Source organism: Papio anubis, chromosome 14, assembly GCF_008728515.1.
Source record: "Papio anubis isolate 15944 chromosome 14, Panubis1.0, whole genome shotgun sequence".
NCBI lineage: Eukaryota > Metazoa > Chordata > Mammalia > Primates > Cercopithecidae > Papio > Papio anubis.
In genome coordinates, this window is record NC_044989.1 from 105,364,422 (window position 1) to 105,383,758 (window position 19,337).

Sequence of the window (19,337 nt, forward strand, 5' to 3'; positions counted from 1 at the left end):
CTCAAAGTGGTGGGATTACAGGCATGAGCCACTGTGCCCGGCCACCTCAGGATTACTTTTTTTGTTTGTTTGAGACAGGGTCTCGCTCGTCACCCAGGCTGGAGTGCAGTGGTTTAATCTCGGCTCACTGCAAGCTCTGCCTACCGGGTTCACGCCATTCTCCTGTCTCAGCCTCCCGAGTAGCTGGGACTACAGGTTCCCACCACCACGCCCGGCTAATTTTTTGTATTTTTATAGAGATGGGGTTTCACCATGTTAGCCAGGATGGTCTGGATCTCCTGACCTCATGACCCGCCCACCTCAGCCTCCCAAAGTGCTGGAATTACAGGTGTGAGCCACCACGCCCAGTCCACCTCAGGATTACTTTTAAGCAAATCCTCAGACACAGAAAATTTAATCTACAACTACTTCAGTTTGTCTCTCTAAAACATAAGACTATTTTTAGACATAACTTCTATATTACTATCATACCTGAAGAAATAGTAATTTCTTAATAGTGCTAGTATCAGTTAGTGCTCAGATTTCAATTTTCTTTTTTTTTTTTTTTTTTTTAGTATTTTGAGATGGAGTCTCACTCTGTCGCTCAGGCTAGAGTGCAGTGGCGCCTTCTCGGCTCACTGCAACCTCCGCCTCCCTGACTGAAGTGATCCTCCCACCTCAGCCTGCTGAGTGGCTGGGATTACAGGTGTGTGCCACCGCTCTAGGCTAATTTTTGTATTTTTTGTAGAGATGGGAGTCTTGCCATGTTGCCCGGGCTGGTCTCGAACTCTGGGGCTCAAGTGATTCTCCTGCCTCAGCCTCCCAAAGTGCTGGGATTACAGACGTGAACCACTGCACCTGGCGTTCAATTTTCTTTAGATATTTTTTATAGATTCTTCAAATCAGAATCTGAATAACGTCCAAACATTGCAATTAGATAAAATGTTAATAATGAAATAACACTTTATTACATTGATGCCCTAACGTATTTAACCATTTTTCTCATTTTTTGAACATAGAAGTTTTTTCCAACTTTATTATAAATCATACGGTGGGGAATATTGGGGAGTATTTGTCTGGAGGTCTAAAGTGTGTTCATAGCTGCAGTGTGAGGTCATTGGGTCTGATTGTAAGAACGTGAGGGCTCACGTCACCATGTTGGAAAGGGCAGTGTGAGGTTATTGGGTCTGAGTGTAAGAACGTGAGGGTTCACATCACCATGTTGGAAAGGTATTTAATAGAGAGATATATGGTGAAAAGAAAAGAAAAAAAGAGCTCAAGAAAGGAGAGAGCCAGAGAATGTCTGGGCAGGAACCGAGGTGGCCAGCGGAGAAAGGAAGACGTCTTCCTGGGCTGCTTCAGTGTGTGCCGACAGCAGGTTTTCCGTTCTAGAGTGGATGGCAGGCAGGAAGTGTTGGACAGATGAGATGGCCCGTGGAGCGGTGACCTGGGATCAGAGCAGGCCTGCCAAATGGGGCCAGGTGGCTGCCCAGCTTCCCTGGAGTGAGGGCTCAGACCCTCCTCCCTGAGATATGCTAATGGGGCTCGGTAGAGAGGGTGCTGCCAGCACCTGAGATCTGCAGCCTTAGGAACTGGCTTTGAGCTTTCTGGAGGGAATGCCTGCTGTGTGGCTCTTGACTCAGTCCTGGGACCTCTGCCGGGCAGTGGCGAGGCCACTTCCTGGAGGTCGCCATTTAGCCCTGGGTCATCTTTCATTTCCTGCTTGTGCCAAGGACTTCAAGGCCAGACTGACTAGTGGGAAAACACTAGTCAGTCGTTCAATAATGTTACTATATTCAGCCAGAAATGTGGCCGTGGTGGCGGGTGACAAGGGGATCTCTTAAGCAGTCAGCCAGGCACGGTGGCTCATGCCTGTAATCCCAGCACTTTGGGAGGATCGGTTGAGCTCAGGCGTTCTAGACGGCCTGGCCAACATGGGGAAGCCCCATCTCTACCCCAAAAAATGCAAAAAATATTAGCACGCCTGTGGTCCCAGCTACTTGGCCGGCTGAGGAGAGCCTAGGGAGGTTGAGGCTGCAGTGAGCCGTGATCATGCCAGTGCACTCCAGCCTGGGCAACAGAGTGAGACCTTGTCTCAAAAATTAATGATGATAAATAAAAAGCCGTCAGTCCAATTCCATACGCGCAGTTGCCGCTGTGGTCTGTGGCCATGCCGCTGTGAACATGCTGAACATTCTCTCATCTCAGAGGCTGGGCAGGGCCTGGCCTGGTTAGGACTTGCTGGGAGAACGTTCATGCTGTGTGAGCTGACAGCTAGGTTTTCGTTTTCCTCGTTATGCCACCCGTATATTCCTAACTTTCTACAATGAACGTAGATCATTTTTATCATTAGAAGGGGGGAATGTCAATGCCCCTTTTTTTTAATAAGCTCTTTTTTGTTTTTTTTTTTTTGAGACGGAGTCTCGCTCTGTCGCCCAGGCTGGAGTGCAGTGGCCGGATCTCAGCTCACTGCAAGCTCCGCCTCCCGGGTTTACGCCATTCTCCTGCCTCAGCCTCCCGAGTAGCTGGGACTACAGGCATCCGCCACCTCGCCCGGCTAGTTTTTTGTATTTTTTAGTAGAGACGGGGTTTCACCGTGCTAGCCAGGATGTTCTCGATCTCCTGACCTCGTGATCCGCCCGTCTCGGCCTCCCAAAGTGCTGGGATTACAGGCTTGAGCCACCACACCCGGCCAAAAAATCAGCTCTTGAAATAGATTCACTTCTCCTTACCTTTCCGTGAAAGGGGGAAAATACCTTTCTTCCCTCTGAACAAAGTAGGCAACAGCGCAAATTAAGCAGTTTGTTTCAGATTGCATGTGTGGGCTTGGCCTCTGCGTCCCAGCAGCTGTCCTGTTGCATCTATCCAGGTTGATGTGCAAGAACCCTCTTCCCGGGGAGCCTGCCTTGGGAGTGCCTGTGGTCCAGATGACGCCCTCATCCATCACCAAGCTAGCTGTGCATCCCGGGGTCAGTCCCCTGCCACCAGAGTCACATGTCATTATGACGGAAGCTGATACCAGCTGATTGCAGGAGCTGAACTTTTTTCTTCTTCCCTTGACAGTAATTCAAAAGGAAATCCAACGCTCCCGCATGGAAAAGTGTCAGGACCAAAGCCCACATCCCACTCAGGGTCGGAAGTTGGAAGGGTGGAGTTTGTCTGCCCTACTCAGTTAGTCATAGGCCCCCCACAGTATTTGCAAGGACATTGGGGTCCCCGTTTGTCCTCTGGTTGCATCTGCCACTATTGATGCGAGGACCAGCATGCTTTCCAGAAGCCCGATGCATGAGCCAGGGCGTTCCTCCGTGAATATCCAGCAGGCAAGGGAAGGAGGTGGATGAGGCTGAACTTCTGCCGGAGGCCCGGCAGCCCCACCTCTTGTTTGTCACTAGCTTCTCTTCCTGGAGGAAGAGGCCAGGGTTGAAGCCCAGGTGCAATAAATCCAGCAGTTCTGAAGTGTGGAGAGGGCTGAGCCTTCCAGCTGGCTGCATCTGTCCCCCAAAATAAAGAGCAAGTGGAGGTAGCAAGCAGGGCCGTTATGGGATCCCTGAGTTTCTGCCTGTCGTAACGCTCGCTTATTTATTTATTTATTTTGGAACGCAGTTTTGCTCTTGTTGCCCAGGCTGGAGCACAATGGTGCAATCTCGGCTCATTGCAACCTCTGCCTCAGGTTCAAGTGATTCTCCTGCCTCAGCCTCCTAAGTAGCTGGGATTATAAGCGCATGCCACCACGCACGGCTAATTTTTTTTTCTTTCCTTTTTTTTGAGACAGAGTCTTGCCCTGTCGCCCAGGCTGGAGTGCAGTGGTGTGATCTCGGCTCACTGCAAACTCTGCCTCCCGGGTTCACGCCATTCTCCTGCCTTAGCCTCCCGAGTAGCTGGGACTACAGGCGCCCACCACCACGCCTGGCTAATTTTTTTTTGTATTTTTTAGTAGAGACGGGGTTTCACGGTGTTAGCCAGGATGGTCTTGATCTCCTGACCTCGTGATCCTTCGGCCTTGGCCTCCCAAAGTGCTGGGATTACAGGCGTGAGCCACCGCACCCAGCCTCGCACTGCTAATTTTTGTGTATTTAGTAGAGATGGGGTTTCACCATATTGACCAGGCTGGTCTTGAACTTCTGACCTCAGGTGATCCACCTCCTTCGGCCTCCCAAAGTGCTGGGATTACAGGCATGAACCACCGCGCCCGGACAACACTCGCTTATTTTTATTTCATTTTTTTCTTGATTTTAGTCAGGCCCATGTTCTTCTGCCCATGCTGGAGTGCGGTAGTACGATTACAGCTCACCGCAGCCTGCAAGTCGTGGCTCAAGAGGTCCTCTTGCCTCAGCCTCCCGAGTAGTTGGGATCACAGGTGTGCACTACCGTGCTCAGCTAATCTGTATTTTTTTAGAGACAGGGTCTCACTTTGTTGCCCAGGCTGGTCTCGAATTCCTGGCCTCAAGCTATCCTCCTGCCTGGGCCTTTCAAAGTTCTGAGATTATAGACATGAGCCACTGCATCTGGCCTCTCTTATTTTTTATTTATTTATTTTTGAGGCGGAGTTTCACTCTTCTTGCCCAGGCTGGAGTGCAATGGCACAATCTCGGCTCACCACAACCTCTGCCTCCCAGGTTCAAGCAATTCTTCTGCCATAGCCTCCCTAGTAGCTGGGATTATAGGCATGTGCCACCATGCCTAGCTAATTTTGTATTTTTAGTAGAGATGGGGTTTCTCCATGTTGGTCAGGCTGGTCTCGAACTCCCGACCTCAGGTGATCCACCCGCCTCGGCCTCCCGAAGTGCTGGGATTACAGGCGTGAGCCACCGCGCCCGGCCCTCTCATGTTTAAACAAAGGAAAAAAAGAAAGAAAGAAAAAGGCCATAGGTGAAAGCTTTGGTTGCTGTTGGTCTCTGTTGTATTTAGGCATTTTATTCAGACTGATCTGAGTAATTTGGCAAAGGCCCAGTAGCTGATACTTATAAATAACTACACTTGCTGTTTATCCTTTGGCCATCACTTGGGATTCTCAAGGCATTCAGAGACCTTGCCCTCTGGGACTGCTGCCCATAAAATAAATGAGGAGGTTGAGGCGGGAAGAATCTTTCCTTGGGTGTGATGAGGAACAGAAATTCCAAGATGAAGCTGGTCAGAGCTCTGCTCGGAAAGCCCCGTGTGCTGAGCCCAGCTGCCCCCATTTGCTGTCACTGGTTTTGTGGGTTTCCCAGTTGTAGCTGATGTCCTCCCCTTGCCTCCTTCTGCTCCAGTGGGCAGTGAGGGTGGAGGCAGGCACCTGCCCGCTGTCATTGCGGTTGTGGCTGGGGATTACCAGTGTTGACTCTGACTGCTCTCTCCTCATTACCAATCACAGCTCAGGACTCTGATGGGAACCTCCCTTCATGGGATCCTCAGGGCTGACAGGTGGGGGCTTCCCACTCAGCCAGGCCCGTGCGGCATCTGCTGCCGACGGAGGCTCTGTCCCTCCTTCTGTCCCTCCAGGGTCCTCCAGCATTCTCAGGATAACTTCTGACCTCAGCATTGGCTTGGCCGTGGACAAAGGCACCGCCTTGGACCCAGCCTCTCTGTTCTTGATGTGGGGACGTGACTCTGACAACAGCCAATTCCGTCACCCAAGGCGTTTGAGCTTTCACCACACACACCTCCCACCCCCTTTCCTTTTTCCCTTTTCCTCCAGGCTTCCCAGCCCAGGTGCTGCTGTTGGAACCCTGCTTCCTTCCCCAGAGTCAGGGCATTGTCTGTACACGAGGCCCATTCCCTGCCCAGCAGCCAAGCTCGAGGTCACCCTGTGGCACCCTGAAGGACGTGGGAGGGCCTGTGGCTGAGCCAGGGCGAAGCAGCACTCCCTCCCCGCCGAGCGTGCATTCAGCCTGCAGAAGGGAGTCCTTGCCTCTAACCCTAAACACAGAATTCCTTGAAAGCCAGTCATCCCAGGGCAGAGCAGGCCTATGTCCTTTCTGGCTTTCTCTTGCTCCCGGTCCCATAGTCAAAATTTTCTCAGCAGCAGTGAACTCAGAGGCCAATCCGTCATTCCTCTGGCAGAAACTGCAAGGCCCACGTAGCAGAAGGGAGACGTTGCAACTGTGGGGTCTCTCCCTTGGAGCAGCGGTTAGAAATGTGTTGATCTGAGCCAACAGGGCCTTGTACAATCAATTCTCCCACTAAGAAACTGGCGGGGTGCCCCCTCCAGCAGAATGCCAGAGCCAGCGTCTCCTTAGAGTCCCTGAAGCGCCAGCCTCCTCACCACATGGCCATTGTCGGGGTTCTGCCAATTCGCAAGGTCCTCCAGACGTTGTTTACATGGGTATTGTCTGCGTTCAGGCTGCTGTGCATGTTCTTGAACCACACGCGTCTTGTTGGGGTCAGTCCATGAAAGTCTCCATGTGACTGGGCACGTGGATAGCGTGGAGCATGCCAGCAGTCCTGGGGTGCACACGTGTTTGTATGTACAAACGAAGGTCTATTTCAGGGCGGTAAACTTCACCACCACAGGAACAAAGCTGCTTTCTCCTCTGAACTTAAATGACTTAGAGAAAAAACATGCAATTTGTAAATTGCCTGGACATTCTCAGAGAGACAGCAGCTTGGCCCAGAGGATAATCTTTGTTTTGTAGCATTCTGTTCCTGGCAGATTATAGTATGATGTCCTTTTTAAAGGAGAAGGAGGAGGAGCAGAAGGAGGAGGTTGGGCTGACTGAAAAACTGGAAAACTTTTTATCTAGGGTGGCAACGTTAAGTACTTTCTGAAATGTTCTTTGCATGCATTTGGGCCATTAAAAAGAAAAACAAACGTGAACTTACGTTTTCATTTTCTGGAATCCATGTTACTTATCTTTGGGATGTGGTCTAGAGAGAGCAAGCAAAGATGGTGGTCACAAAATGCACAGGACGTAGGAGAATCCTACCCCAAACCCAGGCTCTCTGGGGATGACCGGGAGCTCAGGGACGGTGACAAAGTCCAGCCAACCTCCTATAAAATAACTTCTGAAGCACTTCCTACCAGAGGCCCTACAACCATACGAAACATTGCAGCAACTCATTTTGCAGAGACCTGGAATCTTGTAGGTCAAAGTGATCTACCAGGTCAGCGGTCCCCGAGACAGGGCTCATCTCCACACCAGCGCTGATTTTGAGAGCTCCTGTTAGGAGAAAGGCCCGAGGGGGTAGCATGAATGGGCACACGGTCACGGCCACAGCCGCGTGGCTGGTCTGAGCACGCCTCCATCCCTGGAATCTGGGACACTTGCGGCTCACATGGTTTTTGAAGAATCCTCTATGGAGCTCTTGTTTGGTATTTCCTTCCCAGAATGTCTTCATCCCGGGCCCCTTTCTGTTATTTTCCCGTCTTCTCAGGTGTCCCCTTTGTGTCTGAAAAACATAAGGCAGAGCAGAAACGCCCTGTGTAACCAGATCTCGAGATGCTGGCCTCGTAGGGGTAATCCTGCCCGCCCCTTGCAGCTGGAGGAAACCGAGGCTAAGACACCCACTCCTGGCCTCACTCCTCACCTTTCCACACCCCTGGCAAATATCCCACCTTCCCCTGTGGCCAAATGGAAAGGGCAGACTGCACTGCCCTACCGTGTTTTGTTTGTTTGTTCGAGACAGAGTCTTGCCCTGTTGCCCAGGCTGGAGTGCAGTGGCTCGATCTTGGCTCACTGTAACCTCTGCCTCCCAGGTTCAAGCAATTCTCCTGCCTCAGCTTCCCGAGTAGCTGGGATTACAGGTGCACGCCACCATGCCTGGCTAATTTTTGTATTTTTAGTAGAGACAGGGTTTCACCATATTGGCCAGGCTCGTCTTGAACTCCTGACTTAGTGATCCACCCGCCTTTGCCTCCCAAAGTGCTGGGATTACGGGCGTGAGCCACGGCATCCAGCTATCTGCCGTGTATTTTAAACGCTGTGAGGTGTGTTCATGCAACAAGAAGAGCAGGTGATTCTGATGCTCACCTGGGTTCTTTTCCTTCTGACAGATCTGTGCATTGAGGGCTCGAAAAGCACATTTGTCTCTAGTGTTACAGATTTGTGACAGCCTCCCGCGGTGACGAGACAAGTGTGCCGGCACAGAGGCCTCCTCTAACCTCAGTCCTCTGCCCCCAGCTCCCCGCCGGCCCAACAGCTGTCCTTCCTGCACAGCGGCCTCCTGAGCACCCTCTACCTGCACGTGCCTGACTGCCCAGTGCCCCTGCTCCAGTGGCTGTTCCAGGTGAGGACGCAGGCCTGCCACTAGGTGGCGGGAGCGCTGCAGTCTGGTGGCCTGGCAGGCCCGCAGGCCGAGGGGTGGGCACTTCACCTCTTGCCTTAGGTGCTGCTTGGCTGGGCTCAGGCTGGGAGGAGGGAGGAGAGCTGATTGGGCATCGATCCCCACCATAGTGCTAAGAATGCCAAGGTCAGGGAGGTGCAGGGGGTTCGCCTGTGGTCTCCCAGAGCGGCGAGCCCTGGGAGCCTCTGCTTCCCTCGAGGATGTGTCTCTGGGTGCTGCCTGTGCCCTCAGCGTGGCTTTCCTGAGGGACCTGGTGTACCCAGTGGACTTACTGTCTAACCTCTCAATGAATCGGTCCAAGCCCCTCAACAAGTGCTTCCTATACGACAAAGCTAATTTCTTCACCAACGGTCACAGGTCCCTCATCCCATAAGCAGCGGGAGGGCCACTCGGGGCCCACGGCAGTCCTGCAGCGCCTGAAGTGTGGGCCCTCGTGGGTTTGGAGGGTGCTCGGGTGTTAGAGCGCGTGCTTCCCGTGTACAGTCGTAGGTTGGCTGGGAAAGCCTGGAACAGCTGCCCTGGCTGCCCCGTTTTTCCTTCCTGGTTGCTGCTAGAACGTTTTGCCATAGGGGAACATGCATTTTGCCCAGGGCTTGACACCTTTGCACAGAGACAGGCAGTGAGAAGCCAGCAGGGATAGCCCAGGAGCCAGCCACTGTAATCTGAATGCCAGGCATGAGGATGCCGTCCTGGCCTTGGCCCCACCCGGAATCATCCCTGTCTGGGGACAGGCGGGTCACAAGTTCCAGCTGGTCCCATTCCTGCCAGTTGGAGGCTGGACCCCAGCTGTAAATCACAGCCGTCATGTGGGGTGGGTTATTCCAGGAGCGGCTCGGCCCCGGCAGGCTGGCTGCGGTCCAGAGAGAGCCCTCCAGCTCTCCCTTCGTGCTCTGGGTCCTTCACCTTGCTCCTCCCTACCCCGGCGGAGGAAGACATGCAGCTTCTGGGGCCCTGGTGTGTAGCTGCTAACCTTGCCAGCCCCCAGTCCCCCACCCAAGGCCCAGAAGGAGCAGTGGGTGAGTAACGGGGAACAGTGGGGCCATTATTCCCCACGCTGGCCGCTGCAGCCCCTGCTCCTTGCACAGTGTATGACGGAACACACAATCGAGCATTGGGAGCCACAAAGGACCCATCTGAGACGGCGCCCACAGAGGGGCCCTGCGTGACCCTGACACGGCGTGGAGTGCCTTCCCGGGGGCGTGTCGGTTGCCTCCGGGTTCAGAGACCCCCATCCTGGGAGGCACAGGCGAGCCCTCCCCTGTCTCTTTCCCCGTCTCCATCATGCTGGGAGGGGGCTGGAGGGTACAGGAATTCAGGACCCAGCCCTGAGGTCAGACAGACAGACAGACTTGGTGTGAGTTCTGGCCCTGCCACCTAGTCCTGTGTTGCCATGGGTGGGTTTCTTAGCATCAGCTCTGTGCCTCGGAGCCAGGCCCGAGGGGCCCATGTGGAGGGAAGTAGGACATCCCGTGAGCTGCCTTGTCCTGGGGCCCCTGCAGAGCTCCCTGCAAGGCACGCTGTTATTGCAGAGTCCAGTTCACATTTTGCAAGAAGGAGAAACAAAATCTCCCACCCCCCATGGCTGAATCTAGATCCATGAAAGGGGCGTCCTGGCTTTGGGGGGCCTTCTGGGCAGTGTCCTCAGGGGACTTACAACCTCGAGCAGTTACTGGGGACTGGTTGTGGGAGGCGGAAAACCCATGAGGGCTCCTTCCGCAGGTGCGAGGGTGGTTCCTGAGGTCCCGGGGTGGGGGCGTGCTGGGCCCCAGGAGGAGCTGGACCCAGGGATGGGGAAGGGTTGGGATCCCAGGACTGGCCTCTGCTGCCGTCTCCCCACAGGCTCCATGGCCAAGTAAGGCCAGACCCTGTTCCCAAATCTGGTTCCTCAGGATGGAGAATCTGGTTAGGCTAAGAGGGGTTAAGTGGTCCCCTTGTCCAGTCAAAGGCAGCTAGGGAAGTGGGGTCCCAGGGCTGCCGGGGCCACGCCTGTACCTGGGGTCCCTACTGAACCAGGGTGGGGTGAGGTGGTCAGACTGCTCCAACCCGGCTCCTTCGACGTTCTTGGAAAGGACAGCCTGAGTTCTCTCAGGGACTCGGTCCCGTGTACTCCTCCCAGGGGCTTTAATAGGGTGTGCATGGGACTGGCTGAACTGTGCCCTCGTGTGGGCCAGCCTTACCGGGAGAGAGGACATCCGCAGGAGGTGTACACCCTCAATGAACGTATGTTCTTATTGGGAGAGACTCAAGCGTTCAGCCAAGAAAATGTAAGAGGTTATGGCAGGAGGAGAAAGGCAGAGTTCTAGATGCCAAGCAGGTGGTGTCCACACAGGCTTCCTGGGGGCGTGCTTGGAACCACCCTGTGAGCGGGGAGAGCGTTTGGCCCTAGGCAGTCCCACTGGGCTCTGGAGCCCGGCGACCTTAGAGTTGACCCAGTTGGGGCGAGGTCTCCAGCCTTGGCCAGTTATCACACAGACACTTGGTGAGGGCTGTGACCCCAGACTAGGCGCTTCCTCCACGGTCAAGGCTCAGAGGGCCCTGGGCTCAGGGCCCTGGCAGCAACAGTGCCCAGCCCCCGGGGGAACAAGAGCCTCAGTCCTGAAAGGAGATGTGCCCACAGTGCCCACAAGGCAGACTTCCCTGGGTACTGGGGAGGAACGATGTCGTGCACAGCGTGGCAGCCACGGTTGGGAGCTTGCTGAGTGCCCCTAGACCAGATGGCACCTGTGGGCTGCTGCTGTCCCATTGCTCATTCCCTTGTTAGCCTCTCTGCATGTTCCCAAACCCCAGCTTCTAACCATCAGGCTCCAGGAATATTCAGATAAGGATCCCAGAAATGACCACCCCACCCTTGTTTGAGGACCTGTGTTTAGTACGTTGGAAGGACCTTCCAACCTGGTGGTCTCAGATGACAGTGAGTTAAGGCGCTGACCTGGAAGTGATTCACGGATCACAGAGAGGGCCCACCCTGTGATTGTCCTGCCGCCTGTGATCAGTGCAGGCTTTCTGTCCCTTACACGGGGCCCTGCCCTGGAGGGCCATAGCTGTGACCACAGGGAGCGAGGGGCAGGGGGACCAAGACCCCCATGCCAGGAGGTGGACGGAGTAGGAGGTTTCAGGTGACACAGACCTGGGGGTCCGGGCCTGGGGGCTGGCTTTGCTGCTCACGGGCTGTGTGAATCTGGGGAGGTCGTTTGACCTCTTTGAGCTTGGTTTTCCATCTTTCAATTGGCAACAGTGACAGTGTCCTTCTACCTCATGGACTTACGGGGATTAAATGGGATTTATTTAATGTGAAGTCGTGGAAGTTGCTACTATTGCTTTTTAGGAATGACCCAGCTAACCAGTTTTTTTGTTTTTGTTTTTGTTTTGTTTTTCCACCTAGCTGCTGACTTGGCCTCCAGAAACGTCTTCAGGAGCCTTCGGTCTTCTGTGGGATCTCAGTGTGGACGGAATCTTCCTTCAGCCGGGTCAGTCCTGGGATGCAGGGTGGAGACTGGTGCGCTGAGCTCCCGAGACTCTTAGTGCCTGGAGCCCAGCTGCAGGGGAGATGCTGGTGGGACGTTGCATCACTAGGGTGTGGCGGCATCAGGCCATCTTTGGCTCAGCCTCCAGCATTAGTAAAAAGCTGAACCAACAGGCTCCTTGGCACCTTGAACTGGCCTCAGATCTCAGTCCCTGTGGCCATGGCCAGGCTGACCTCACTGCTCTTGGGATCCCAGAGCAGTCCAGGACAGTGGGTTCAGACTGAGACAGGCTCTAGGTCTGAGGGGACAGCTTGCTCCCAAGTCCTTCCTGAAAGCGCTGGTTAGCTTGGGAGGGTTCGAGGAACATCCGCATCAAATCAGGCTGCTCCTTGGGTTGGAGTCACCGAAGGGAAGAGTCTGAAGCTGTCTCCCTCGCTGACAACCTTCCTTGGCTGATAGGACATCCACAGTGCCCCTGAGTTTGGTCTGGGTGGGAATGAGAGCCTCAAGCTGGTGCCTTGGTTGTGGCATTTAGGTGGTGTATTTAATTCCTCTTTATAATGCTTTCGGATGTTCAGAGTTCCACAGAAGGAATTAATTTCCCTCCTAGCGGCTGCACCCTTCCTAGACTGTCATCATTTGGTACCTGAACCTAGACACTTCGGCACCAAAAAATATCATGTAACCAGTTGAAAGCTGCTTAGGCAGACAGTGAGAGGGACTCCCAGGTGGTCAGACCCAGCCTCTGCCCCAGCTGTAGGCTGCGCACCCCAGAGCAAGAAAGCACATGGCCCTGAAGGCTAAGGCTCTAGACCAGGATGTACCATGAACCCCCAGCCCTTTGAGTTTCTGCTTTTGTGCCTCTTCTGCTTCAGGAGTTGGCTGAGCTGGGACCATCTGTCAAATTAGAGCATCCCAGACTCCTCCGCCCGCTCTCCATAGAGCCCTCTAACCGAGGTCTTCTGAATAGCACCAGTCTCAGCACCCTCTCCCTTTTCGTAACCTCTGCCCCTGTAGCCCCCGATGCCCTTTGGAGCCCCAGGGGCCGCCTCTGCGGCATGCCTGCCCTTTAGGCGAACAGAGGCCTCCCTTGTCCTGCTCCCTGCAGTGGTATGTGTCTCCTCCTCTGAGGCTGAGGGGACGCCCCACTCTCCTTTGCTTCTTGCCACGTTGTCTCTGTTGCGATCCCCATTAGGAGGGGTCAGAAACAAGCTCTTGAGCCCCCTGTCAGCTCAGCTCTGGTTCTTCCAACTCCAGAGGATCTCCCGTGGACACTACCTGAGAGCCCAGCCTGGGATTCTGTTTCCCTGCCCAGGGGACCAGGGACTGGCCTAGAGAAGTCCACGCCTGGGGTCAGGATCTCAACTGGTGTGGGGAAAGTGAGAGGCCCGGTCCGTTAGAGAACTGAAGGCAGGGACTAGAGCAGATGGTTGCGTACCCAGGTTCTTACCACGTCATTCACAATAGTTAAGAGGCAGAAGCAATCCAAGTGTCCATCCGTGAATAGATAAACAAAATGTGGTACGTGCATACAGTGGAATATTATTTGGCCTTAAAAAGGAAGGAAATTCTTTGAATGTCCATGATACATTATTTTAAAAAAAAAGAAGGAAATTCTGACACATGATACAAAATGGATGAACGTTGAAAACATTATGCTGAGTGAAATAACGTACAAAAGAACAAACATGTATATGAGGTACCCAGGGTAGTCAAATTCGTAGAGACAGAAAGTGGAATGGTGATTACCGGGGGCTAGGGGAAGGAGAGAGTGGGGAGTTACTGTTTAATGGGTACAGAGTTTCAATTTTGCAAGAAAAAAGAGTTCTAGAGATGGATGGTGGTGGTGATTGTACCACAGTGTGAATGTACTTGCTACCACTGAACTGTGCATTTAGAAATGGTTAAGGTGGTAAACTTTATGTTATGTGTATTTTACCACAACTGAAAAAAAAAAAAAAAGCTAGGTCAAGAGCAAAAGGGCCAGGTACCCAGAGAGAATCTGTCAGAAGTCAGGACTAAAGATCAACTGCCATTTCAGGAAGCATTTCTAAGGTTAAATCAGATCCAGGATTGATGCAGAAGGAAGTCATGCTCCTCAGGATTTCACTAATAGCCTGGGGCTCTTGAGTGTCTGAGAGGACAGCAGGCCTCTGGGGCACAGAGCTCAAGGTAGACTGGGGCTGTCTCCCTTGCCCCGTATCTATGATTCCTGTGTGCGTGCGCACGTGCGTGTGTGTTCAAGTCGCTTCTCATACGTAAGCAGGAGATTTGTTTGTGTGTAAACTCCCATCCTTTCCTGGAGCTTGTGGTGACCAGCAGTTCTTTCCAGACTGTCCTAGGGAGAGTCTTACGCCATTGCCTTTATCCCCACCTACTGAGTAAGGGAATTGCTGAGGGGACCAGGACTTAAGAGTATTGACGGCCAGGCGCGGTGGCACAAGCCTGTAATCCCAGCACTTTGGGAGGCGAGGCGGGTGGATCACAAGGTCAGGAGATGAGACCATCCTGGCGAACACGGTGAAACCCGTCTCTACTAAAAATACAAAAACTTAGCGGTGGTAGCCTGTAGTCCCAGCTACTCGGGAGGGCTGAGGCAGGAGAATGGTGTGAACCTGGGGCCGGAGCTTGCAGTGAGCCAAGATCATGCCACTGCACTCCAGCCTGGGTGACAGAGCCAGACTCCGTCTCACAAAAAAAAAAAAAAAAAGAGTATTGACTATTATGGGTGTGCTCCAGTGACTGAGGCTACAGCCCGAGTGGCCCAGGGCTCCCGTGTGTTGGGGCGGGGGGTGATGGGGAATTGTATTCCTGGATAGGGAAGCAACACACGTGCATGTCAGCTGTGCAGAGCGTGGTGCACTCAGAGAGGGGATGCTCTGGCACGTCGCCACGCCTCAGTGCAGTGAGTGTTCGTTCATTTATTCAGCTAAGACATTGAGCACCTCCTTCCTCAAGCGCTTCGCTGGATGGCAAAGAGAGGAGCGAGGATGAGTAAAGCATGGGCCTCCTCCTAGGAGGCTGATAGGTGGGAGGGGATTAAATGAGCAGTGACCATCAGAGCCAGAAAGGAGGCAATGGAAAGAGGAACTACCTGTAGGCAGGTGGGTTTGGGGTGTGGGGAGGCAGGAACCAGGAAGTTCTTTGTAGAAGATGAGACAGTTGAGCCATCTGTGCCAGAAAGCAGGGACTGCAAACTCAGTTGCCTGTGGGGACTGAGTGAGCAAAGTCTGAGAGCTCCTGCCCGGTGTAAAAGGACTGTCTGCATCAGGTTTGGTGCAGGTAAACGCAGGTCTGGTGTTCCCAAACCTCTTCATTTTCAAGAGAAGCCACATTTTAGTTAGGTTGTATTTTGACTGTTTGATAACAAACACCAAGAGCAGTTTGTTACCTCACATGACAAGGAGTTCAGAGGCAGGTGATTCGGTCACACGTTCAGTAGATGTGCAGTCTCAGGACTCTGGATTCTGCGTGTGCCTTCTCACTACCTCCTCTCCGGGTTGCAGAATGGCTGCCGCAGCTCCCAACACCATTGTGTTCTCAGGAGACAAGAGTGTTGAGGGCAGCAGAGGAAAGGATGGGACATACGAGGTCGCTGCTTCTCATACTTTCCTCTCTTTTTATCAGAACAGTTTTTCCATTTTGTTTCATTAGAACTGGGTCACGGGCTTTCGCGTCACTTGCCATGTTGTTTGTCCTTTGAACATCACGGCTGTGTCTGAGGAATTTCCAGCCTCATGAATCTTATCCCTTTAGGGTGGAATGCATGAGATTTACTCTTCCAGTCTTTTTTTTTTTTTTGAGACGGAGTCTCGCTCTGTCACCTAGGCTGGAGTGCAGTGGCGCAATCTCGGCTCACTGCAACCTCTGCCTCCAGAGTTCAAGTGATTCTCTTGCCTCAACTTCCTGAGTAGCTGGGACTACAGGCACACGCCACCACGCCCGGCTAATTTTTGTATTTTTAGTAGAGATGGGGCTTCACCATATTGGCCAGGATGGTCTCGATCTTCTGACCTGGTGATCCACCAGCCCTGGCCTCCCAAAGTGCTGGAATTACAGGTGTGAGCCACTGCGCTCAGCCTAGGTTTATTTTTCTAGTCTCTTTTAAGATACTTGAATTTTTAGTTTTCAAATTTCCATTTAGTCCTTTTTTTTTTTTTTTTTTTTTTTTTTTGAGACAGGATCTTGCTCTGTCCTTCAGGCTGGAGTGCAGTGGCACAATCATGGCTCACTGCAGCCTTAACTTCCTAGGCTGGAATGATCCTCCCACCTCAGCCTCCCAAGGTATCTGGGACTACAGGTGCACACCGCCATGCCCAGCCAATTTATTTTTATTTTTTGTTGAGACAGGGTCTCCCTATATTGCCCAATTGCCCAAGCTGGTCTCAAACTCCTGGGTTCAAGGGATTCTCCCACCTTGGCCTCCCAAAGTGCTGGGATTATAGGTGTGAGCCACCACACCTGGCCCTTTATTTCTTTTAATAGTTTCTGTTCCTCTCCTGGGATTTCCTATTTGTTTATTGAGTATGAGCAAACTTTCTTTTAACACCTTGGACATAGCCCTAATAGCTGCTTTGAAAATCCTTGTCTGTAATTCTAACATCTGGGTCATCTAAGTCATTACATGGAATGTTTAGTATGAGAGTGAATGCTTGTTTAGAAAAAGTAGAGAAATCATCCCAAATACTTAGGCCTTGGGAGGTTCAAGTCGCTTTCCACTGAGCTCAGGATTTTTTCTTATAGCAATGCTTGTTCATTGCAACCTGACTTCGCTTCCCATCCTGGAGCACTCGCGTAGGCACATGCCGGTGAGGGACCCCGGAACCTAAGCTTAATTACCTTGATGGTTAACTGGCTTCTGGCATATAATAAACCTGTTTTCTGCTGAAGTAGCAAGCTCCTGTTTCTGTTGCCTGCGACTCAGAGCTCTGACTGCTCAAATAACCACCCTTAGGCCAGTCTCAGCAAAGGTGAGTGGAATGCCATTGTTCTTCCGCTGGGGTGGACCCATTTTCCTTGAGCAACACCAGAACAAAACCAGAGTTCCCTTACCAAGGAAGAAGGGAGGCGTGGCTCTTGGTTAGGCACCACAGACTGCCACGGCCGGGATATAGATGTTTTATTTTTGTTGTTTTTTGTTTGTTTTGAGATGGAATTTCACTCTGATTGCCCAGGCTGGAGTGCAATGGCATGATCTCGGCTCACTGCAGCCTTTGCCTCCCAAGCAATTCTCCTGCTTCAGCCTCCCAAGTAACTGGGATTACAGGCGCCCACCACGCCTGGCTAATTTCTTCTGTATTTTTAGTAGAGACAGGTTTTCACCGTGTTGGCCAGGCTGGTCTCGAACTCCTGGCCTCAGGTGATCCACCACCTCAGCCTCCCAAAGTGCTGGGATTACAGATGTGAGCCACCACGCCCAGCCGGGATATAGATGTTTATGTGAGATGTCCTCTTGGTAACTAACTCAGTTAAGAAAAAACCACTGCGAACCCACCTGCAGACTCCGTTCAATGACAGACCACTGATCTGCAGCCTTTGGGCAGATTATCAGGGTGTGCAGGGATGCACGGGAAGCAGGGAGCAGTGCGAACAAAGACAAGGAGGCGGAAGAGTGGAGCTTTCCCTCAAGGGAGCAGAGGAGGAGATAAGACTAGAGGTCTTGAAGGCCAGGTCTTGAAGGACAGTGGGTGCCATTGCGGGCACAGTGGAGCTTTATTAATATTTGGCAAGACCAGGATGGAATGGTTGGTTGTTTTAAAGATACAATTCACATACCATACAACTCACCCTTTCAAAATGTAAGATTCCATGGTTTTTAGTATACTGAGTTGTTGAATCACCACTGTCTACTTCCAAAACATTTTCATCTCCCCAAAAAGAAACCTCTTAAAATGTGGTATATCCATAAAATGGAATACTGTTCAGCCATAAAAAAATGAAGGAGTGACATGCGCTATATAACATGCATGAACCTTGAAAGCACCGATAAGAAAAAAGGATACGAAAGGTCACGTAGTATATGATTCCACTTACACGAAATGTCCAGAATAGGCAAATCCACAGAGACCAAAAGTAGATGAATAGTTGCCAGGAGATAGGGGAAGAAGGAATGGGGAGTGACTGCTGATGGATAAGAGGTCTCTTTTTTACCAGATATGTGATTTGCAAATGTTTTCTCTCATTCTATGGGTTTTCTTTGCAATCTCTTAATAATGTCCTTTGATGTACAAAATTGTAAAATTTTGATGAAGTCCAATATATCTATTTTTTTCTTTTGTGGTGTCAAACTTAAAAGACATCATTGTCTAATCTCAGGTCATGAAAATTTTCATCTGTGGTTTCTTCTAAGAGTTTTGTTGTTTTAGCTCATAAATTTAGGTCTTTGATCTATTTTGAGTTCATTTTCGTATGTGGTTTGAGATAGGAGTCTAGCTTGGTTCTTTCGTGTATGGATATCCAGTTGTCTCAGCACCATTTATTGAAAAGACTGTTCTTTCCTCATTGAATTCTGTTGGCGCCCTTGTTGAAAATCATTTGACCATAAATGTAAGGGTTTATTTTTGAACTCTCAATTTTATTCCATTGGTTTATATGTCTACTCTTATGCTAGTACCCTAAATTTTTTATTACTATAGCTTATAGTAAGTGTTAAAGTTGGGAAGTATGAGTCCTCTAACTATGGCCAGGCACAATGGCTCATGCCTGTAATCCCAGCACTTTGGGAGGCCAAGGCAGGTGGATCACGAGGTCGGGAGATCAAGACCATCCTGGCTAACACAGTGAAACCCCGTCTCTACTAAAACACACACACACACACAAAAGTTAGCCGGGCGTAGTGGTGGGCGCCTGTAGTCCCAGCTACTCAGGAGGCTGAGGCAGGAGAATAGCGTGAACCCGGGAGGTGGAGCTTTCAGTGAGTTGAGATTGTGCCACTGCCCTCCAACCTGGGCAACAGAGCAAGACTCCATCTTAAAAAAAAAAAAAAAAAATTTGTTTTGGCTGTTTGGTGTCCCTTGCATTTCCATATGAATTTTAGGACCAGCTTGTCAATTTCTGCAACATTGAAAACTGGGATTTTAATAGTGATTGTCTTGGATCTACAGATAACTTTTGGGTACTATTGCTATCTGAATAATAGTAAGTCTTCCTATCCATGAATATAGGATGTCTTTCCATTTATTTAGATCCTCTTTAATTTCTTTCAACACTGTTGTAATTTTCAGTGTACGTGTCTTACATTTCTTTGGTCAAATCTGTTCCTAAGTATTTTATTCTTTTGGTGCTGGTATAAGTAGAGATGTTTTCTTAATTCCTTTTCAAATTGTCTATTGCTCGTGTGTAGAAATACAGATTTTTATATTAACCTGCTGAACTTAATAGCTGTGATAATTTTTTTGTGGTAGAATTGGGTTTTGAAAGCAAACATACTCTTGTGCAACTAATTGGTTAAGAGAAATGACCTCATGTTTCTTTAACAAAAATGCTTTGGCCCAGCCGGTACATGACTGGCCATTAACCTAGCACCCGTCTTAAAGCAATGCCTTAGGAAAAGGAGCTCTATCAGCGAGATCAAAACCCTGTCAAAAGGAGCAGAGTTCGCGCAGGTTCTTTCCCATTTGCTTCCAAGACAAT

The 19,337-nt window shown here is 51.2% G+C and overlaps 1 protein-coding gene across 3 annotated transcripts in view; it reads left to right on the forward strand.

The window, feature by feature from the left end:
• FAM178B (family with sequence similarity 178 member B) overlaps positions 1-19,337 on the forward strand; it is a 100,048-nt gene that overhangs the window by 13,398 nt on the left and 67,313 nt on the right. The window contains exons 6-7 of one of the 3 annotated variants that reach the window (XM_031655586.1): positions 8,079-8,184; positions 11,624-11,708. In XM_031655586.1, coding sequence (XP_031511446.1) covers positions 8,079-8,184; positions 11,624-11,708 — 191 coding nt within the window. Of the gene's footprint in view, positions 1-8,078; positions 8,185-8,253; positions 9,258-9,833; positions 11,358-11,623; positions 11,709-19,337 lie in introns of those variants that run through there. The other 2 variants (XM_009184692.3, XM_009184691.4) reach the window with 2 other exon arrangements.